The following is a 21064-nucleotide window of genomic DNA, read 5'->3' on the forward strand; positions in this document are numbered from 1 at the left end:
AAATTGCATCAGTTCATCTTTGTATTACAGTCCACGCTTGCGCCAAATGTAGTTGAAATCGCTTCAGTGGTTCATAAGTTATCATGGTAACAAAATGATTTTCAATTAGGGAGCACATGCACTTGATCTTTTGAACCCAAAATGTAATCGGTTAGTCTTTGTATTACAGTCCATACTTAACTTGTGCTAAGTTTGGTTGAAATTCCTTCAGTGGTTCACAAGCTATCATGGTAACAAAAAAGGACAAGAAAAAGAGCAATCAGAGATCGCAGACCCTTGCCAGGACTTGTTTTGTGTGGTGTATTTTGTGTGGCGTTTGTGTACGGGAGTGTTACGTAATTAATGAGACAATTAGAACTGCCACTTTATAACTGCTGGCAGGATGACCGGGTACCAAGACGTCCCTCTTTGATTGGACACCTAATCCTGACCCATAATGTTTTATATTATTGTTCAATTGAATTCAGAATGAGATTAAAATAAATTCAATTCAAATCAAATGGAAGACCAAATAGGAACAGTCCTGCATTGGAGTAATCAGAAGGAATTCAAACAAGCAAAAAGAAAAGATGAAGTCATCAGGAGGAACCTGGATAGGACTCACATTTCAGCTGCTACTCCTCTACCCTCAAACCCATCCAGGCACAGCCAAGTGAGTGGTATTCAAAATAAATAAATCAATAAAAACAAAAAAAAACCCAAATCAAAAAAAATCAAATAATCCTGGCTGCCAGATCATGTCTGATCACGTTGAAATTTAAAACATGCATTCCCCACCACTACGAGATCACATTTGTGAAGTTTCACATCAATTGATTTAGCAGTTCCAGAGAAAACATTATTTAATATTTTCTTAAATCCAATATGGCTGCCAAACCATGTGACATCAATTATTTCTTAACAACCTTGCACAGGCATGCCTTGGGGAACATGTGTGATGTGTCCCCTCGATCTGTCCAGCTGTTCTGGAGAAGATTTATATATGTTTTAGGGTAAATCCCATATGGCTGCCAAACCATGTGACCAAACCATGCCATATGTGTCAACCTTTTGTTCCTCGTGGATAGGCTGTCATGTGTAAAGCTTCACCTCGATCTATTCAGCCATTTTGGAGAAGATGATTTTTGAAGATTAAAAAAAAACAATAAGGCTGCCGAATCACGTGACCAATGACTTCATCAAAAAAAAAATTATGGACCATTGTATCCCAAGATAACCCTGAAAATTTTTCACACTGATCGGATGTAGAGTTCTACATATGCAATTATGACATCATAAAGAAGGTACCGATCACATCATAAAAAAAAATTATACTCATTCCCCATGACAACTGCTTTCCGTGTGTGCCGTTTCTATTTTTTCCTTGGTGGGGTTTCAGAGATATAGAGGTCAAAAGTTTTTTTCGTTTTTACAAAACTGGCTGCCACACTAGGTGACCTATGACATCATAATTATCATTAAAACATTCTGCATGAGTAGTTGCACTAATGATGAAAATTTCATCTCAATCTGACAAGTGGTTGCGGAGAAAAACACAAAAGTTCTGAGCGGCAACCAAACAAAGAAAGATAGACAGACAAACAGAACAAATGGACCCAAATGCAATACCCTCTCCTTCGGCGTGGGCAACTATAAAGGACAGACAACCCAAAAACATAATGCCTCTGACCTTCAACTGCATAGGCACAGAAACAATGCACTAAACACGATTCAGATGACTGCATTATCACAAGTTATTCTTGTTATAGAAAAGAAAGAAACATGTCTCCCTTAACACACCTACCCCAACCTTCCTTCCGAAGTTCTCACCTGTCTTCCTGTAGACACTCTCTCCCAAGTTGATGTACACACTCAGCATCATATGACTGCCCGGAATCTTTATCGAGAGCAACGCAGGCTGGGTTTCCACACTCAGCACCCACGGTGCAACCTGCAGCCATGCAGGTAGAACGTTGCTTGCTCTTGCGTGGTATATGCTTCCCCGATCTCTGCCAGTGACTACGTGTTTGCCACTCTGGTGGCTCAGCTTTGCCCACTTTATCCTTATGCTCTTGCAAAGAGGAATTCTCACCACCTGCAAATCAAAAAATTCCTGTTGCTTGGTCAAATAAATGTCCATCATTTAACAAGCACTTTTTTTTTTGGAGATCAAAATGAAGTCATGGCCGATTGTGCATAAAATGCAAGAGCCTCAGGGGCGTTCAAAGCTATTATAAAAATTTCTAACTTGTACATGAAGGATGAGCAGAGAAATTAAACCGAATATCAGTACTGTATTACAAAAATGACAAACTGATGAAAAACGAAGTGGACAAAAATGTCTAAGAGGCTATTCCTATGCACTTAGTTTTCGATATCTCCATATTAGATGTGCAAAGACAGGTGGGGGGTTTGAAAAAAAATTACATGGTAGGAAGATATGGAAAAGGCAGGGTAGGGAGGCTGAAAAAAAAAGAACATTAAAATGAAGATGGGATTGGGAGGACCGTAAAGGAAGTGAAGGGAATGTGTGGGGAGGCTGGCGCGGCAGGAGAGGAGGACATCAGAATGCCTCCATCTTTGACTATGTAATATCTAAATGGCCATTAATTTGTTGTCCTCGAGATAAGAAAAGGGACCATCAGGGCTCCAGGGTGGGGTTTTATATTTGGCATCACAACATAACACGCTGCAACAAAAACTGCACAGCAATAAGAACGAGAACGGCACTCTTCGAAATAGCGACGTCGACAGATATGCATCTGCCCACATTATTACATCATTGTAAAATTTGTTCCAAATTTGATTTAAATCCCTTCAGCTGTTCTCAGGTATAACATTTTGACCTGACATGACCTCTGAACTCTTGATGCCAAAATTTAATCAGTCCGTCTTTACATTATTATACATACGGAGACGTTAACTTCCTTGAGGGATATCGATGGAGGAAATCTGCTCCTCAGCTTGTTCTTGAGAATTGACCACAATGGCTCAATAACAATTCAATCTGATGATCGAGCAGACCATGGAAGACTTTTACTTTACTCTCAGGTTCTTTGAACGAGAATTTTATATTTACAGCAGTGTGTATTGTAAGCTCATTTACCTCTTAGCTGTCAAGCCTGATCTTTATTCCTGACCCAGATATAAACTCTCAGTCTAGTGCTTCATCAATGTATGTGCCGTCCCTCGGATGGACGTTAAAATGGCATCCCATCTGCCGGCATTCATTGGTGGATGTGAAAGATCTCGCTGTGTCCTTCGCGAAGAGTAGGCGAGCTATCGCCGGCACCATGACCAAATTCCAAATTCCTGCCCTAACTAGTCGAATGTCAGTCCTGGCCAGCCGGTTCATGAAGACTTGGGGCAAGCTTCCCCCAGCCGACCCCCACCCCCTAATAAAGGTGGGATAATAGTGGCCGTTAAAGAAGAAGAAGATACATACATGTATCAAGTTTGGTCAAAATCCAATCACTGGTTCACAGGTTGGCATGGTAACAGAATTTTTACCAAACATGACCTCTAACCTTTTGTCTCCAAAATCTAATCAGTTCATCATTGCATCATTATACATACTTGTGCCAAGTTTGACTTTGATCCCTTTAGCCGTTCTTAAGTTATTTCAGGAACGAAAACCCATCACAGATGGACAGACGCACAGACAGATGGACGGAGGCACGGATAGCTGGACGGATAACCTGAAAACATAATGCCTGCGGCGACTTGGTCGGCGGAGGCATAAAAACACTAGATCAATATAAAAATGTGAAAAATCCCAATGGTTTATGTTGAAAAACACACAAACTTTGGAAGAAAACCTCCACCCTATCCCTCCTTTCATTATGTATGTGTCACTCAACTTTACCTGCAAAGTGTTCAGGTTGTCCTTGTAACAGCAGAGGCGGCGAGATAGAAGACAGGGTTGAAGTTGAAGAAGAAGAGGAGCAATCTGAAGAAGGCTTGACGACATGCTCTTGAGAAACACTATTCTGAAGATTGGAAGAGTATGACTCCTCCAGATACAGGTCCATATCGCTATACAAAGACAAAGACAATCTTAAAACTCCATGCACTTTATACTTGGATGAAACTGCATTAACCTTGCAAAAAACACATGTGCATGTGTGCACGTGACAAAATTTTGCTTTAAAAGGCAGCAAATTGAGTTCTACAGTGTTTAAGTGTGTAATTCAATTGAAATAAAATTAAGGTTTTAACAACTGGAGGAAAAAATATATTTTTCAGAAATATACCACTGTTAATGCAGCATCTTTTACGCCACACTGTCAAACACGTTACATTAGTTATTTATACCTGTTGAGTGTGTGCTTTATGACACCTTTAAAAACAATGTTTCCTGTTTGAAATGATTTTCAATTTTGTACAACTGCTGGACAGACAGATGGAGTAAAATAAATATCTTACTCCTCTTTGCACACGTGCGATCGAGACAAATTCAGAGACAAAGTACTGTAAACTGGCAGGTTTGTTTTCCAATTCATGTTGAAAATATAACATTCAATTTAAATAAGTTGTTACTCGATCATAAACTGACATTTCAAGACAAACAGACGGAGATGAACCAATTGCTTAACCCCACTTTTCGCTTCATGTGCATGGGGTAAAAAAAAGTAAAATAAATATATAATAATAATAATAATAATAATAATAATAATAATAATAATAATAATAATAATAATAAAAAATGGTTTATTCAATTCCACATATCGCAACATTTAAATTTAATGTCGATTTTATCATTAAATGAGAAGAACATGAGGTAGAGCACATACTTCACCTGGATCCAGATCCGGATCCACACCAAAATCAAATCAATTCATCATCGTCACACACACTGGTGTATGTTAAAGAAACATACTTGACAAGATCATCGTCGTCACGCACTCAATCTGTCCACCAACTTTCGTCAAAATCTGTACACAAATTTTTTTTTTGAGATATCGTGATGTATATCATTTCTGGTGCTCTCTCTCATTGGTGAAGACTCAGTAAAAAAACATAATAATAAATAAAAATCGTATTCGGATCTGGAACTTCAAAATTGATTCAAATCATCCTTGTCACATACCCAACCTGTCCATTAAATTTCATCTGAATCCGTCCACAACTTTTTGAGACATCCTGCACACAAACAAACAAACATATAAGAAATAATAATAATAATAATAATTGGAACTATACTCTGTACATAGAGTGTTGGTGCCGCCAAAGCAGTTTCCTGGGCTATTGGGCACAATCCTGGACAGGTCGCCACTCCGACGCAGGATACTCGAATGGCTCAATTATCCCAGCAAGCTGGGACTCAATTTGCCGACCTCAGAAGGATGACAGGCTGAGTCAACCCCCTGGTGTATTAATTCAGCGGCCAACGGGGGTTGAACTCAGGACCCTAGGATCCCAAGCCGCCACCCTAACCGCTAAGCCAACACCAGGCTTAAACATATAAGAAAGATGTCATGCAAAGCACGATACTTGTGAAATCCCGAAAACAAATATGACCAAAAATAATAATAATAATAATGATAATAATAATAATAATAATAATAATAATAATAATAATCGGTGGTTGAATTCAGTGACCTGATATGCAAATTCTCTTCAAATTTCAAGTCAATCAGATGAAAATTGATGATTTTAGAAATTTGACAAAGCTGTTAACCTTTTGACCTCAAAATGGATAGGCTTTTTCCTTATGACCAACTCTACCATTTCGTGAAGATCGGTTTAAAATTGTGACCTGTAGGCAATTGACATACAAACAAACAAATTGACAGGTAACACATGCGACCAACCAATACACTTGAAAACTTCAATTTTCACAATTAACAAACAGATAGACAGGGTGAAAACATAACCTACCTCTATGCACCTTCGATGGACGGAGGTAAAAATAAGATAATAAGACCATAAGAAATGGATCATTGTTAAAAGAAAATAATAAATTAGTAAAATAAAAACAAAAACATTTTATCTGTGAAGATACTGCCAGAAGTGAGTGCTGTTGACAGTCTTTGGTCTTTTTATAGACTCTTCTGGTTCGGAGTTATCTGATCCACAACCGTCATAGTCGTGAGGCGTGGGATTTGGAGCACTCCACCGGACGACCATCGCAATATTTTAAAGGGGTGTATAATTATCACGGTTAACTTTGAAATTGTATTATTATGACCAAAAATTTTTTTTTAAGTGGGTGTTTTTTTAAATACTGGGTAACAGGAATTACACGTGGACACGAGACAAATAAACAAGTGTTGAGACAGTAAAATAATCATGCACTGGATAAATAAGTGCCATCTTGGTTGAAGGTCACACATTTTTTGGTGAAAAACTGATTTTCTTTGTTTATTTTTCTCTATATCCATGCATGCTTGCAGGTGGCGTTTTATCACTTTTTTTGTATTGCACCTTACAGTACAGCATTGCCTCTTTCAGGTAGTTATTGCAGGCCTTTTCTACAAGCTGATTAAATTTATTTTGTAATGGTCTACACTGTAAGGTATATTCCACTATCAGAAAACTTCTCATCCCATAAAGAGTTTCACTTTTTTAACCCAATGACAAGATGATTGATGATCCAGGTCTATATGTTGTGTAACTTGGAGGTGGCTTTTTTTAGGATGACATCACAAACTACTATAGATAAGATGCTACACAGTGAAATTTTAGACAAATAGTGAGAAAGGAGGTGTTTTGTTTTGTTTTTTAAAACAATTATGCACATTAAAGATTCTTGTAAACCGATCAAGTGAGATTTCTTCTGGACAAAATGCAGCTTCTTGGAGCTAGTGTAAATAAGGCTAAGGCCAATTAAGCAACTCATGGAGGATGGCCAATGAAATGTGGAGTTTCACATTGTATTAACTGAGGAGCTGAAAGGAGCAGATAGATACAATATATATTGTAATAAAGTTTCACATTGCTTGATCAATCAGGGATAGTAAACCTGTTGGTGAGATCCAGGTTGAAAATCTGGCTGACTGGGTGACAGTGGCAGTCCCGTAGGTTTTGGCCGCTATGCCAAGCATGTATATCACAGGTAACATACCCAGCCATTCAATATGATGAGAGTTAAAATCACCATAAACGAGAAACAAAGTGAGGATCAGTGCCATTTTCCCCCCACTAGTCCCTCCAGGGCTTCAAGCAGGCAGTGCAATTTCACCTAATGTCATCCTCCATCCTGACCCATGATCTTCATTACCCCCATGAATCATTCCTAACCCAACCCTTTCCACTTGCTCATTTCAATCTTTCCTCCACTCCATCTCTTCCTTTCCTGTTCGTGCCCATTTGTTGCCCCACTACCCCACAAGCATCGCTCTTGCAGAGAAAAGAAGACTGGAAAGAAGAGTGAAATCATAAAGGGGATTACAAACACACAGCGATTTCACATACAGTGAGTGCATGGAAAATGGTGGTATAATAGACATATCCATGAAGATAAAAAAGGGAATCTGGTACATCACTTGTGAGGAAGGTTTAACAAAAACAAATTACATCAGGTAATGATGAAATGACCACTTCAAATTGGCATTGGCTTATATAGTCTGGAACAGCCTGGTTGGTATTCCCATCAAATAAGTGGCACTGATGCAAGAATCCCAAGATTTAAACCACGATCAAAAAAAGTGTTGATTAGACTTTTCACTCATAAAATTCTTGTCTGCGTACGATTGCTTGGTCCTCGATTCGTTTTTCAAATCATTCTCCATGACCCAACTAAGCACATTAGTCACTGAAGGTTGGTGGCAGTAGAGTGCAGTCATGCATTGGCATGACTTGGATGCTCCTTTGGCATTGTGATTCCTTTGTGCATTATTTGGATACACCGTTAACCTTGAGACAAAAACCTCACGATGACAACCCCAATTCACGTAAACAGGCAATTCCAGCACCAGGAATAACATTTGAATCAAAACAGGTTTCTGGCTTTGACAGATATTTCAGGTTATAGTCAGTTGGTACTGGCTTCCTGAACAATTTGGATCCAAACAAAATAAATTCAAAATCAATGCAGCACTGGAAGAAAAAATAAATTCTATGTATTTTATTTCTATACAAGATCGAGGTTCATGGTGAAGTGAGTTGATTTAAATTCAGCTTGTGACCGTTTCATAATAAACATGCACAAACTCTCTACATGCACTGAATAAATACATTTTGGGGTACCATGCTCATGTGTGTGATATTATTACAGTCTCTCTTAAACTGTTTATGTTATGTATTTTGTATACATTGTCGAGGCTCGTATGAGAGCTAACACACAACACACAAGGGGGGAGGGGGCAGGAGACAAGAGAAGAGGGAGAGGGAAGGACAAAACAGTGGGGAACAGAGACATGAGATCTGTGGATGGGAGAGGGATGGGGCGAGGAACACGGGGTATACAAGATGGACATTACATCTGTTAATAGATTTAACAGTTTTCATGTTTAGGCAAAAAGCCAATTTTTGGGATTGGTGTCGTATATATATATATATATATATATATATATATATATATATATATATATATATATATATATATATATATATATATATATATATATATATATATATATATATATATTTCTTCTTTTGGCTGCTCCCGTTAGGGGTCGCCACAGCGGATCATCCGTTATGATCCGCATAATGATTTGGCACAGGTTTTACGCCGGATGCCCTTCCTGACGCAACCCTGGTCGCCTCTTACGACACAGGGATCTGGTACACCTATTCTATCCGGGGTCTACACCGGCCCAGTACACATGTACTCACTTCGCCGACCTCGGAAGGATGACAGGCTGAGTCAACCCCCTGATGTATTAATTCAGTAGCCCAACGGGGCTTGAACTCAGGACCTTTTGGATCCCAAGCTGCTGCCCAATCCACTGCGCCAACACCAGGCTAATATATATATATATATATATATATATATATATATATATATATATATATATATATATATATATATATATATATATATACATATATATAGATAGGAGAACAAGTATTTGATACACTGTCGATTTTGCAGGTTTTCCCACTTACAAAGCACGTAGAGGTCTGTAATTTTTATCATCGGTACACTTCAACTGTGAAAGACGGAATCTAAAACAAAAATCCTGAAAATCACATTGTATGATTTTTAAATAATTAATTTACATTTTATTGCATGAAATAAGTATTTGATCACCCACCAACCAGTAAGAATTCCGGCTCTCACAGACCTGTTAGTTTTGTCTTTAAGAAGCCCTCCCATTCTCCACTCATTACCTGTATTAACTGCACCTGTTTGAACTTGTTATCTGCATAAAAGACAGCTGTCCACACTCAATCAATCAGACTCCAACCTCTCCACAATGGGCAAGACCAGAGAGCTGTCTAAGGACATCAGGGACAAAATTGTAGACTTGCACAAGGCTGGGATGGGCTACAGGACAATAGGCAAGCAGCTTGGTGAGAAGGCAAACTGTTGGCGCAATTATTAGACAATGGAAGAAGTTCAAGATAACAGTCAATCTCGCTCGGTTTGGTGCTCCATGCAAGATCTCACCTCGTAGAGCCTCAATGATCATGAGAAAGGTGAGGGACCAGCCCAGAACTACACAGCAGGACCTAGTCAATGACCTGAAGAGAGCTGGGACCACAGTATCAAAGAAAACCATAAGTAACACACTACGCTGTCATGGATTAAAATCCCGCAGCGCACGCAAGGTCCCTATGCTCAAGCCAGCGCATGTCCAGGCCCGTCTGAAGTTTGCCAATGACCATCTGGATGATCTAGAAGAGGAATGGGAGAAGGTCATGTGGTCTGATGAGACCAAAATAAAGCCTTTTGGTTTAAACTCCACTCGCCGTGTTTGGAGGAAGAAGGATGAGTGCAACACCAAGAACACCATCCCAACCGTGAAGCATGGAGGTGGAAACATCATTTTTTGGGGATGCTTTTCTGCAAAGGGGACAGGATGACTGCACCGTATTGAGGGGAGGATGGATGTGGCCATGTATCGCGAGATCTTGGCCAACAACCTCCTTCCCTCAACAAGAACATTGAAGATAGGGCGTGGCTGGGTCTTCCAGCATGACAACGACCCGAAACACACAGCCAGGGCAACTAAGGAGTGGCTCCGTAAGAAGTATCTCAAGGTCCTGCAGTGGCCTCGCCAGTCTCCAGACCTGAACCCAATAGAAAATCTTTGGAGGGAGCTGAAAGTCTGTGTTGCTCAGCGACAGCCCCGAAATCTGAAGGATCTGGAGAAGGTCTGTATGGAGGAGTGGGCCAAAATCCCTGCTGCAGTCTATGCAAACCTGGTTTAGAACTATAGGAAACGTCTGATCTTTGTAATTGCAAACAAAGGTTTCTGTACCAAATATTAAGTTGTTTTTCTGATGTATCAAATACTTATTTCATGCAATAAAATGCAAATTAATTATTTAAAAATCATACAATGTGATTTTCAGGATTTTTATTTTAGATTCCGTCTTTCACAGTTGAAGTGTACCTATGATAAAAAAAAATTACAGACCTCTACGTGCTTTGTAAGTGGGAAAACCTGCAAAATCGGCAGTGTATCAAATACTTGTTCTCCCCACTGTATAACCTCTCCTCTGGTCTAGCTCCTCCTGCTTTCTCAGCACTTTTCAACATATGTACAGTGATTCCAGCATGTATAGGTTATTCCAGTAACTTCTAAAATCCTGGAGGTTAAACTTCCAAAAACCAGGTTGACTGCACACCTTAACTCTTATTCTTCACTTCTCATATTTGTGAAACCACCTTCCTCAGGTTGTTCTATCCTGCCCATTCCTAAAGAAAGCAGGCAGTGCACTGCCACTTCATATAGTCCCCTATTTTTGACCACAATCATTTTTTAAACCCATTGATCCTGCCTCATCCATCCTTACTGGAAGGTTTCCGTGTTTCCACCCAGCCCATTGGATAAATTATTTTTGGCCACGATTATTCAAATGGTGATATAAGAAGCAAATTTGGGAAGTGTATTCTTTTTGGGTCACTTTCTCAAAAAAAAAATAATAATAATAATAATTAAAAAACAGCCACCAATATATCCAAGATGGCCACCATTTTTTCAAGATGACTGCCAATAAGAGCCTTAAATTACACTTTTTTTGTTTTTACATAAAAATTGATAATTGTCAATAGTAGTAGAGGTCATACTTTTGCTTCAGCAGTTCGCCACATCTCTAAGATTTCTGATGGCATTAGTCCTCACTGCTTAACTGGCTCTCACCTCTGGCTCCAAGAATTTGCTAGTGGAGAGCAACTGTCATACACCCCAGTAAACCTCAATGGCTCACAGGTTAAACTAGGTGAAGGTAGCATGCAGAGGGACTCTGTTTGTGAAAGAGCATGTCCAGCTCCAACATAATGTGCATGAAGTCAGCAAAAAGATATGGATATTTGGAGATAATGATTAACATAAAAGTCATCAGAACAGTAGCCACATTCAGAACTATGCTATGAAGGAATGAATGCGAGTGCACTCCCACGGCACACTGATGACATCCCTGCTATGCAACCTATTTTTCATGAACAAATAACCATAATTTATTGTCCCAAATATTATCAAATTAGCCCCATAACAGTAGGATAACCATACCTGAATCAACAAGATGTGCCAGCGCAGCAGATCTGAGACAGGGATGATGGAGCTTTAGTCATCTGGGTTGTGTACAGATTGCTTGGGACTTAAATTACACTGGATGAATGATCAGACTAAGTGTAAGAAAACCGCATGGACCGAGTTGAATCCCATATCAGAAAGTGCATATGGTTAAAGGTAGTAAAAGGATAACCCCTCAGCCTAAAACCATTTATCTTCGGATTCTGTAAGATGACCACACAGTCAAAATAGAAAACTGAATGGAGAAAATGTTGCCTTTGTCAGGACAACAAAATAAATGAATAAATATCAATAAACACCTGAAGTCAATCCCAAGCTCTTTCGTCCAAATTCTGATGGGTACAATAATATTGCAACAATTTTTCCTACATTTCAAGCCATAAATGCTCTAGTAATCGTGTTGGATCCAGCAAGACTAGATTAAGGTGATGGGATAAAAGAAACTTTGATCAGGGACAAAACAAAATACTACAAAAGTTGTCAACTGATGTTCAACAATTCTAAGCTCAAAAGATGTAGAATGCCAGACATGCAGCAGTAGAGGGAAACAAGGTCCTTGTGATCAAAGCAAATGATACAGACATTATAGCCATAGCAATTGCTGTACCGTCATCCCAACAACAGCTAGGACTGTCCAATAAATGGATTACGTTCGGCAGGGATCCAGTCTGAAATGGATTTCAACACGCGACATCACATCTGCAATTGGCCCACACAAGATGAGCGGAATTCTCTTCTTTCATGCCTTCACTGGTTGCGACAAAATACCCTGTAGTGATGATCTACTTTTCATGGCAAGGGAAAAAAAGTCTGCATGGCTGATATGGGATTTTGTATGTGCAGAGGCATCAGATATCTTCACTAATCTCAGCCAATATACACCAACAGTTAGAGATAATGACCTGCAGATTCTGGAGAAGTTTCTCATCGCAATGTATGATGACATGTCCAGTACAACTACTAACGTTAATGATTCACAGCTGGACCTATTTTGTCAAAAAGTGGAGGTCTTATAAATCAATCCCACACACTCAGTTTGCCCTTCTGCAGCATTCCAGGAATGATGCATAAGGAGTCGGTTAACAGTGTGTCAGCCAGAAGCTCAAAGCCCTGCCAATTAGGGAAGGATTCAACAAAATTAAATGTGGCAGATCAGCTGGACCCCTGTTGCGGAATGTTGCCAGGAACTCACAAAATGTGAATACAAAATAGAATGCCATGGGAGGTGCAAGTGTTATCGATTTGGCCTCATATGTACAGCACTATGTCGTTGCACATATCAAAACTAATTTTGTACAATAATCATGGACATTAAGTAGGTTTTAGATATAATTGTTGAATCAGCATTGGCACACTCCATAGTCATGCTCCTACTTTCACAAGATGGGCATTTTTGTTGCACCAGTTACATGCATGATACCTGTTGAAAATACACATTCATGTAGAAATAAACCTTCATCTTGAGGTCATTGCTTCTTAATCTGGATTTAAATTTTACTTCAGACATTACTGAAACTGCAACTTTATTTGTAATCTGAAGTATAATCAAGATTAATGTCACAATACCAGTCATAGTTGCATGAGTGAACAAATGTTACATTGGAAGTTGCAAAATTTCCATCAAAGGGACCAAAAATATGGTGAAAAGAAGTATCAGAGAGCTCTGAAAGGTTTAAAATCAAATTCAGCATCATTAAAATCATGTGGATCGATACCAAGATAATTAAAATTGAACTCTGTCAAATATTATGCACAAAACCATAATTCAAGTATCATTGGCAGCCACCTTGAAAAATGGCAGGCATCTTATAATTTTAGGTGGATGACTTTACCCCCCCCCCCCAAAAAAAGTGACCAAAGAAGAAAACCTGAAAAATTTGGTGCTGACATCATCATTTGAATGATAGTTTCAGTTATCTGAGTGGGTTACCCCTTTATTTTTTTTTTCCTGTTCAATCATTCCCTTATTGTCAAACTACTGCTCTACTGTCAGATCATATCTTGCTCTTCCACGAGCCTCAATAATGTGTTATGTATATATATATATATATATATATATATATATATATATATATATATATATATATATATATATATATATATATATATATATATATAATCATTTTTCTTGTTATAATGCTTAAGGTAAGTGTTGAGTGAGTGAAAAAGGCATTCTGTTGGAATATATGTGTTAAAGTGAAAGTGAATCTTCATTATATGGATCAAAATACCCTGCAGGGATGTGCAAAGTTAGATCAATGCAAAAAACGCAAACTTTAATGGCGATCCCCACTGATGTGTGCAGACCGAGAAGGTATATAAATAATTTAACTTATAGGAATAAATGATTGCATGAAACTAGTGTAAGAAAAAAAAAAATCCTGCCTCAACCCTAGTTCCAACCCCAAGGACTTCATCGCTGATGCAGCGACAGACCACTGAGCTGTTGAGTCTTCGGGACAACCTCAGGAATTGCTGACACAAAGCAAATATAATATTATATATATATATATATATATATATATATATATATATATATATATATATATATATATATATATATATATATATATATATATATATATATATATTGTTGCAGTTCAGCAAAACCGCATGCCTCTAAGGCAATGGCAACCAACATACAGTGATCCCCAGGCAGTTATTTTGTTCATCTTCGTTAATAAATAATCACTACAAACCAAAAGCAGACATTCACCCAAGACAGTGATGTGATCAATACACAAATACACAAGCTCGGTTTTTAATGAAGGAACAATCTAATGAAAAGATGAAATGTTTTATGTGTAAACTTTTGGCTAGCAAACAATCGGGACAAATTTTCATCGGGCCAACTGTACATTTGGGATGAACTTGAACAGGCTCTGCTTCCATTTCTAAAAACAAAAACGAAACTCAATGGCGTGCTCAAAAGAGCCAGGAATGCAAGCAAAGCTTCAAAATTGTTCCTTGGATTTGCTTCTTTATGTCATGCAACATCAGGAATTCCAATTAAATGAGACATGGATTATTTTAGTTCCAAGGCACTCTCAGTTCCAATGAAAGAGCCTTTTTACATGTTGCCAACAAAATGGATCCAAAAAATAATTCCTTCAAGAGACAGCACAAACATCTTTGCGTGATATAGTCACAGATAATTAATGCTTCTTCAATGTGAATACGAAATGTGCCCTCTAGTGGGCTTAAACTCAACTTGCAGGTCAAACTCAATGCAAGGAAAACTATATGTTTTAGCAGAATTGATGGTTAAGTTGTTTTTCCTGAAAAATTACATTTTTTTTACTTCATATTATATGTTGTAACATATACACAATGTCTGTATTGCAACATATACACAACATCCTCCAGTTTGTCATTCACTCATTAAAAACTTACATGAAGGCTTGTTTAATATGGCATTAGTCTCATTTTTTCTGACATTGCTTCATTAGTGTTTCTGACATTGCTTAATTTCTGACATTGCTTCATTAATATGGCATTAGTTGTTTCGGACGATAATCTAGACGTTTGCCAACTTAAAATTGAGCAACTGTGTGTCATCACATTTTTATGCAAATAAGGTGCCAGCTCAAAATAAATCAACAAATACAGTGGAAAACCTATTTACTTTTAGCAAGCAGTTGATTTAATGCATTCACTGATTGAACCCTGTCCCCCAGAGGGACTGCTTATCCATAGCGTCTGCCCAATCTGTGCCGAGATCTTCGGAGATTTTGCGAGGAGTTATGCGAGGAGTTAAAGCAAATCTGGTGAAAAACGGACGTTTTAAAATAAAGTTATAACGTTTGTGCAGACCATGAACCGATGTACCATGTGACGCGTGCACAGACGAGCAGGTAACATGGCGGATTATCTGCAACCTTCATTTCACAGGCGATTAAAAACTTTGCGGTCTCCAGGGTTGTTCCACATTACATCCCCTAGTTCATCTCCGGAAGTGTCCGGGCAGTGTTCCTCTCCGGGCGGTATTTATAGTATGACTGGTAGAAAATGGATTTCAGGCATTATTTTGTTTCCATCTTCACTGTTATTCTATGCAGAATCATTTTGATGAGACTGTATGAATCGTAATTGACGCTCCACCACACGTCTGCCTTGCTTTCCCCAACCCCTCCTCACTCCCCCACCCCTCCTCACTCTCTTTCCCCCACCCGTCTCCCCCCCCCTCTTCTGCTCCCCTTCCCTCCTCTTGTATTTCCATCAGCGAAGCGATGGGTGGTATTTGTTAGTAAATAAATACAGCAGGCCATCAATGACAAATTCTGAAGGAATGTTGACCGAAGGTGTGTTCACCCTTCACGTAAAAATGCCTCTGAATAAGGCCTGTGTGCTCCAACTGATGCAACTACAAAAAAAATTAAGGTATTGAAACAATTTTCTTTATCAACATAAACAACATTCCTAAGATGGCCAATGCTCTGGGTGCCATCATTGTATACATACAGCATGCCACACTCACTTGTGACATACACAACCATTTTGTCTTATTGCACAGAGTACTGCCTAATATCAAAAGGCTTCCAAAATATTTTAAAATCGACAATTGATGAAAATAAAATGTTTTAAAACAAAAGTTTGGAGAAAAAGATACAAATATTTGCATGTCCCATTATTTTTGGTGCAAAATGGATGGTTTATAGCTCAGACTTGGACCCAATTGTTAAAGCTATCGGATGTTGTCAACTTGTTTGCATTTAAAACAACTCCATATGACCGCCATTTATCAGTTGAGGTACTCCTCCATCCAAGTCATCCACAGTAGTTTGTAAGCACTCCCATGGAATTGTCTGGACAGCAGCTGTGACATCTGTGCCGGGAAAGGTCAAGTGACGGTTTCGTTCTGTCGTAAGTGATGTCGCTTTGGTTCATCACACTCGAACTGACAAGAATACTCAGCCACTTTTTGGGGGTGAAGTGGAATGTCCCCATGAGAACAAATCATCAAAAGACCGTAGTCCCAGAATGGATAAATTTGTTGCAACGAGACAACTGCCTCTCACTACTTTCATTGGTCTGTCCAAAGTGCTATGAAGCAGTCTGTCTGACAGCACGGTGCAGGTGCAGAGGTAGCACACTTGCCTTTGAGCTGTTTAGTCCAAGGTTTCACTGTTGGCCTGACTACACACAATCTCAATGATGCTCCACAAGCGGGGCATTGCATCACCAAGTATTCCAACACTCGAATGGACGCGAAGCTTGCGACCCATCTGCCGACATTAACTGGTGATGATAACCCACGTGTTTTTCGCAAATGTTAGGCAAGTTTTCACTCGAATCCTGTACAAATTAAAAATTCTTGCCCCAACGCCAAGGGGGAAATGCATCAACGGCACAACTGCAGGCCTTAGAAAATGGTCAACATCTGCGGGTCTAACTCGCAAATGATTTTCAGTCCAATGTGCATATGAACCAACAACGAAAATCAATGTACACGTTGGGTGGTTTGTGTCACCTTACCTGAGGTAATAATTGCAGTCGACTGGAATTTTGGATTTACAGGTAACCTCCAGCGCACCTTGAAGCAAAAACAGCTGCTCGATGTCTGTGTGGTGACGAAACAACATTTGTTGAGTCGTGCATGATTTGCGTTTGTTGTATTTTTCTCTCTCAATTTTCAGAAACAAGACACAATTTGGTTCTTAACTCTGCATGATGAAGTTTAAGCACAGCTCTGCCTCGTGATTTAAACCATCTGAGAGTGGAATCTTTAACGTCTATAAGCAGAAAGTTAATGCTGGCAGGCAGACTCCAAGTATAGCGTCTTGTCTGACTGAGTGCACACCTATTAATGCAATGGCCTGCGTGTGAAACATCAATGACAGAATATAGTCAGGTTGGGAATCAAACCCAAACAGGACAGCTGAAAGGCAAGTGACCTCCCTCTCATCTGTCCTACCAGCATTTCAATACTAAATACAATACGAAGAATAATGCTGAAATCCAATGCTCGTACATCAATTAGTGAGAGGGGTTGGTGTGGATGGTTGGGGGATTTGGTGAGTGGAAGGGGGGACGGGGCAGAATATACCAGGAATTACAGGTCCGAGCTCATTAATCAATTAATGACAACATATTTCATGGATTTGTAATTTCTCACTGGGGAATTTTCCTACAGGTCGAATCACAATTTTCGTGCCACTGCTCAGGTCACAAGTTTGGCAAAGATTTTTTTGCCAGCTTGTGACAACAAATAGCATTGCTCGGGAAAGGTTATCAAAAGATAAGATAACGATTTTTGGCAAAGTGCAAAACAAAGCAGTTGTTCAATTCCATCAATTGCACAAAGTTTTTCTGACTGAGACCTGCCTTTCCCCTCCAACTCCCTCTCCCAAATACGTATGTCCAATGATTTTTCATTACGAGTAAAACAACATTTGGGCAAATTATTTCACAACTCGAAAATAGAATTTGATGAAATACAACAATGGATATGCTTCTGCTCATGGTAGATGTAAACCCACTGTTACATTTGATCTCAATTAAAGGTCACATGAGAGAGGGGGGGTGGGAAAGATAGAGGGGAAAAGGGGGGGGGGACGGGGGAAGAAGAGAGACAATGTCAGATGCTTTGAAGTCGAGTTATGTCTGCAAAATTATTTTCAAAGGGAAAATGGCCTTTGACCTGTTCACTAAAATTTAACTCGTTCATCTTTGTATTGTTGTCCAGTCATGCATCAAGTTTTGTTGAAATCTTGAATGGTTCATAAGTTATTTCAGCAACAGTAACACAGATTTTTCATTCAAGGATACCTAATCATAGGCCTTTGACCTTTTCAACACAAAACATAATAAGTTCATCTTCGTGTTACAGTCCATTTCAGTTATGCCAAGTTTGAAAAAACAAACAAAAAAACAACCCTTCAGCGCTTTACAAGTTGTCGTTAGCAACGGTATCATCATGGAGAGACGGACAAACCGAAAATATAATACCTTCGGCGTCTTTGAAAAGGGAGGCATAAAATAAAAATAAATAAAATATATATATATATATATATATATATATATATATATATATATATATATATATATATATATATATATATATATATATATATATATATATATATATTGTGCTACAGGGCTGGCAGGATGGCCGAGAGGTACACACACTCGCCTCTAGGCTGTCTTGCCTGGGTCCGATTACCAGCCAGGCTATAAACTGTCAGCCTGATGTGTCACAGGCAGGGTGATTCATCAATGTGTGCGCCGTCCCCCGGATGGACGTTAAACAGGCATCCTGTCTGCCAGCATTTGTTGGTGGACATTAAAGATCCCATGGTGTCCTTCACGAAAAGTAGGCGAGCTATCACCAGCCCAATTCCCAATTCCCAAATTCCTGCCCTAACTAGTAGAATGTCAGGTTTGTGAAGACTTGGGCAAAGCTTCCCCCAGCCAACCCCACAACAAAGGTGGGATAATGGTGGAAGAGCAGGAAGAAGATTATGCAACAATATTTTTGACATATCATTTTCACCGATTGAGGTACCATTGTCCAAGAGTAAAAATGCGTACAAAACAATTAGGCAGGTCGACTAACCATTGGGAGCATCATGGGATGCCCTTCCTTTCCTCGGAATAAGTGGATAAGTTTACTGGCAGGAAATGTGGTACTCCTGCATACAAGTAGCTGCTATAGCTCAAGAGTCCAATCTGCAACACACCTTGCTTCCAACCTTTCTCTCTCTCACTCAACTGGAGGAAATGCATCAAAAGTTGAAGTGAGATTGTGAATAAATTTCTTTCTGAGCAAGCAGTGCAGTGATCGATTGGCCAAGTTTTTAACTACACAGAAATATCTGCCCACAAAAGAAAACCGAGATCAAGCAACTTTGAAGACTGAAAATTGCAATCAAAAGAAACATTTGGCTAAATCACTCAATCTGGCCATAAATTTGACTCAGGTGGTTTAAATCATGAGGTAGAGCTTTGCTTAGACTTCAGCCTGCAGATTTAAGAACCAAATTGTGTTGTCTTGTTACTGAAATTGAGAAAAGAAAACAACAAAAGCAAATCGTGCACGACTCAACGAAGTGTCGTTTCATCACCAGACAGACATCGAGCAGCTGTTTTTGCTTCAAGTTGTGACAGAGATTACCTTCACTTTTCGTTGCATTTTGCAGCAACTTTACAAACCAGGCCAAGGAGCGATGAAGTGCACTTAGCACAACACAAAAGTGGCTGCTGGCACAGGATTAATCACAACCCAATGAGAAAGAACATACTGTACTTTTATCAACAAGCTTTCGACACGCTATGCATGAAAAGTACGGCAAAAGATAAAATGGCAATCAGAATAATAGGCAAAAAGGACACAACATATTTTTCAAAATGGGCAGACAAAATACTTCCTTAACGCTCGGATTGTAAACTTTTTTAAATTTTGTAATGAAGTTTTAACTTTAGCCTTTTTGGTTGAGTTATGGCACCAATTTCTCCTTCCCTAAAGGTTCACCCTTTTAAGGCAAAAATCTCAGTTCAAGAATACAGAAAATACAATGGCAATTGCAGACACAAAAACGAACATATTAACAGAGGTCTACAGTGTGTGTACCTGTGCTGGGTGTGGTTCCTGAAAAGCTGGTGAGATTTTGAGGAGCATGGTGAACATCTTGCAGAGCAACAAGGCTTCTGGGAATGAAAGAGGACAGAACGTTCTTCAAATTCAATGCTGCGGTTGCTTTCGGTGCATGGGGATGCTGTGTGGCTGACTGGAAGTGAAATGGATGACTCGTCAGAACAGTCCAACGACGAGGAGAAATCGTGAAAATTTGGTTTCCACTTCTGTGCACGCAGGCGCTCCACTGACCGCTCCACACCATCCCTTGCATGTCTGTAGCATTCTCTCTTTCGACCCTCATTCCCTGGACCACAAGAGTCTCTTTCAGAATCCATTTCTTGTTTACGGCAGTGCTTTTTGCTATTCTGTTGACAAATAGTCATCAGCCCCTTTGAACATTGAGACTGTGGGCCCTTCCGGAGCCTGCCTTTGTAATTTTCATCCTCACAAGCATCTACAATTTCATCTTCTTTCACTTTTCCATCCGACTTGACAAATCTTTCCATGGTTGCACGAGCTTTCTTCAAATTATTAGCCTCGACTTGTAATCTCCTCGTCAGTTCAGTGGCCGTTGCTCGCACCGTTTCTATCCTGTCCTCTTCACCTCCACAACAATTTCTTGATGGTCTCCTTGCAGATCCAGCACCTTGAGCCCCAAGTTTAGATTTAGAATCAGAAATTTGTGACAATGAGGTGTGGGATACATCTCTCTGAGGTGTCCCTGTGTCGTTCTGACGAAGCTGAATGCCATGCTGCGAGTGAGAGTGAACAAATGCACTTCCTGGAAGGTGCCCATTCAATGTCCCAGGAGCTTCTACAAACATTGATTCAGGACAACTGCCAAAAATAAAAAATAAAATAT

At 39.3% G+C, this 21064-nt stretch overlaps 1 protein-coding gene across 7 annotated transcripts in view; it reads right to left on the reverse strand.

The window, feature by feature from the left end:
• Positions 1-21064, reverse strand: part of LOC147026324 (uncharacterized) — a 126453-nt gene that overhangs the window by 42682 nt on the left and 62707 nt on the right. For 6 of the 7 annotated variants that reach the window (XM_085881626.1, XM_085881625.1, XM_085881624.1 and 3 more), the window contains 3 exons: positions 20197-21039; positions 3845-4014; positions 1810-2074 (listed from right to left, as the gene is read on the reverse strand). In XM_085881626.1, coding sequence (XP_085737752.1) covers positions 1810-2074; positions 3845-4014; positions 20197-21039 — 1278 coding nt within the window. The remainder of the gene's footprint in view (positions 1-1809; positions 2075-3844; positions 4015-20196; positions 21040-21064) is intronic. The other variant, XM_085881630.1, reaches the window with a different exon arrangement.

Source organism: Eptatretus burgeri, chromosome 5 (assembly GCF_056783735.1).
Source record: "Eptatretus burgeri isolate ZD-2024b chromosome 5, Ebu_testis_v1, whole genome shotgun sequence".
NCBI lineage: Eukaryota > Metazoa > Chordata > Myxini > Myxiniformes > Myxinidae > Eptatretus > Eptatretus burgeri.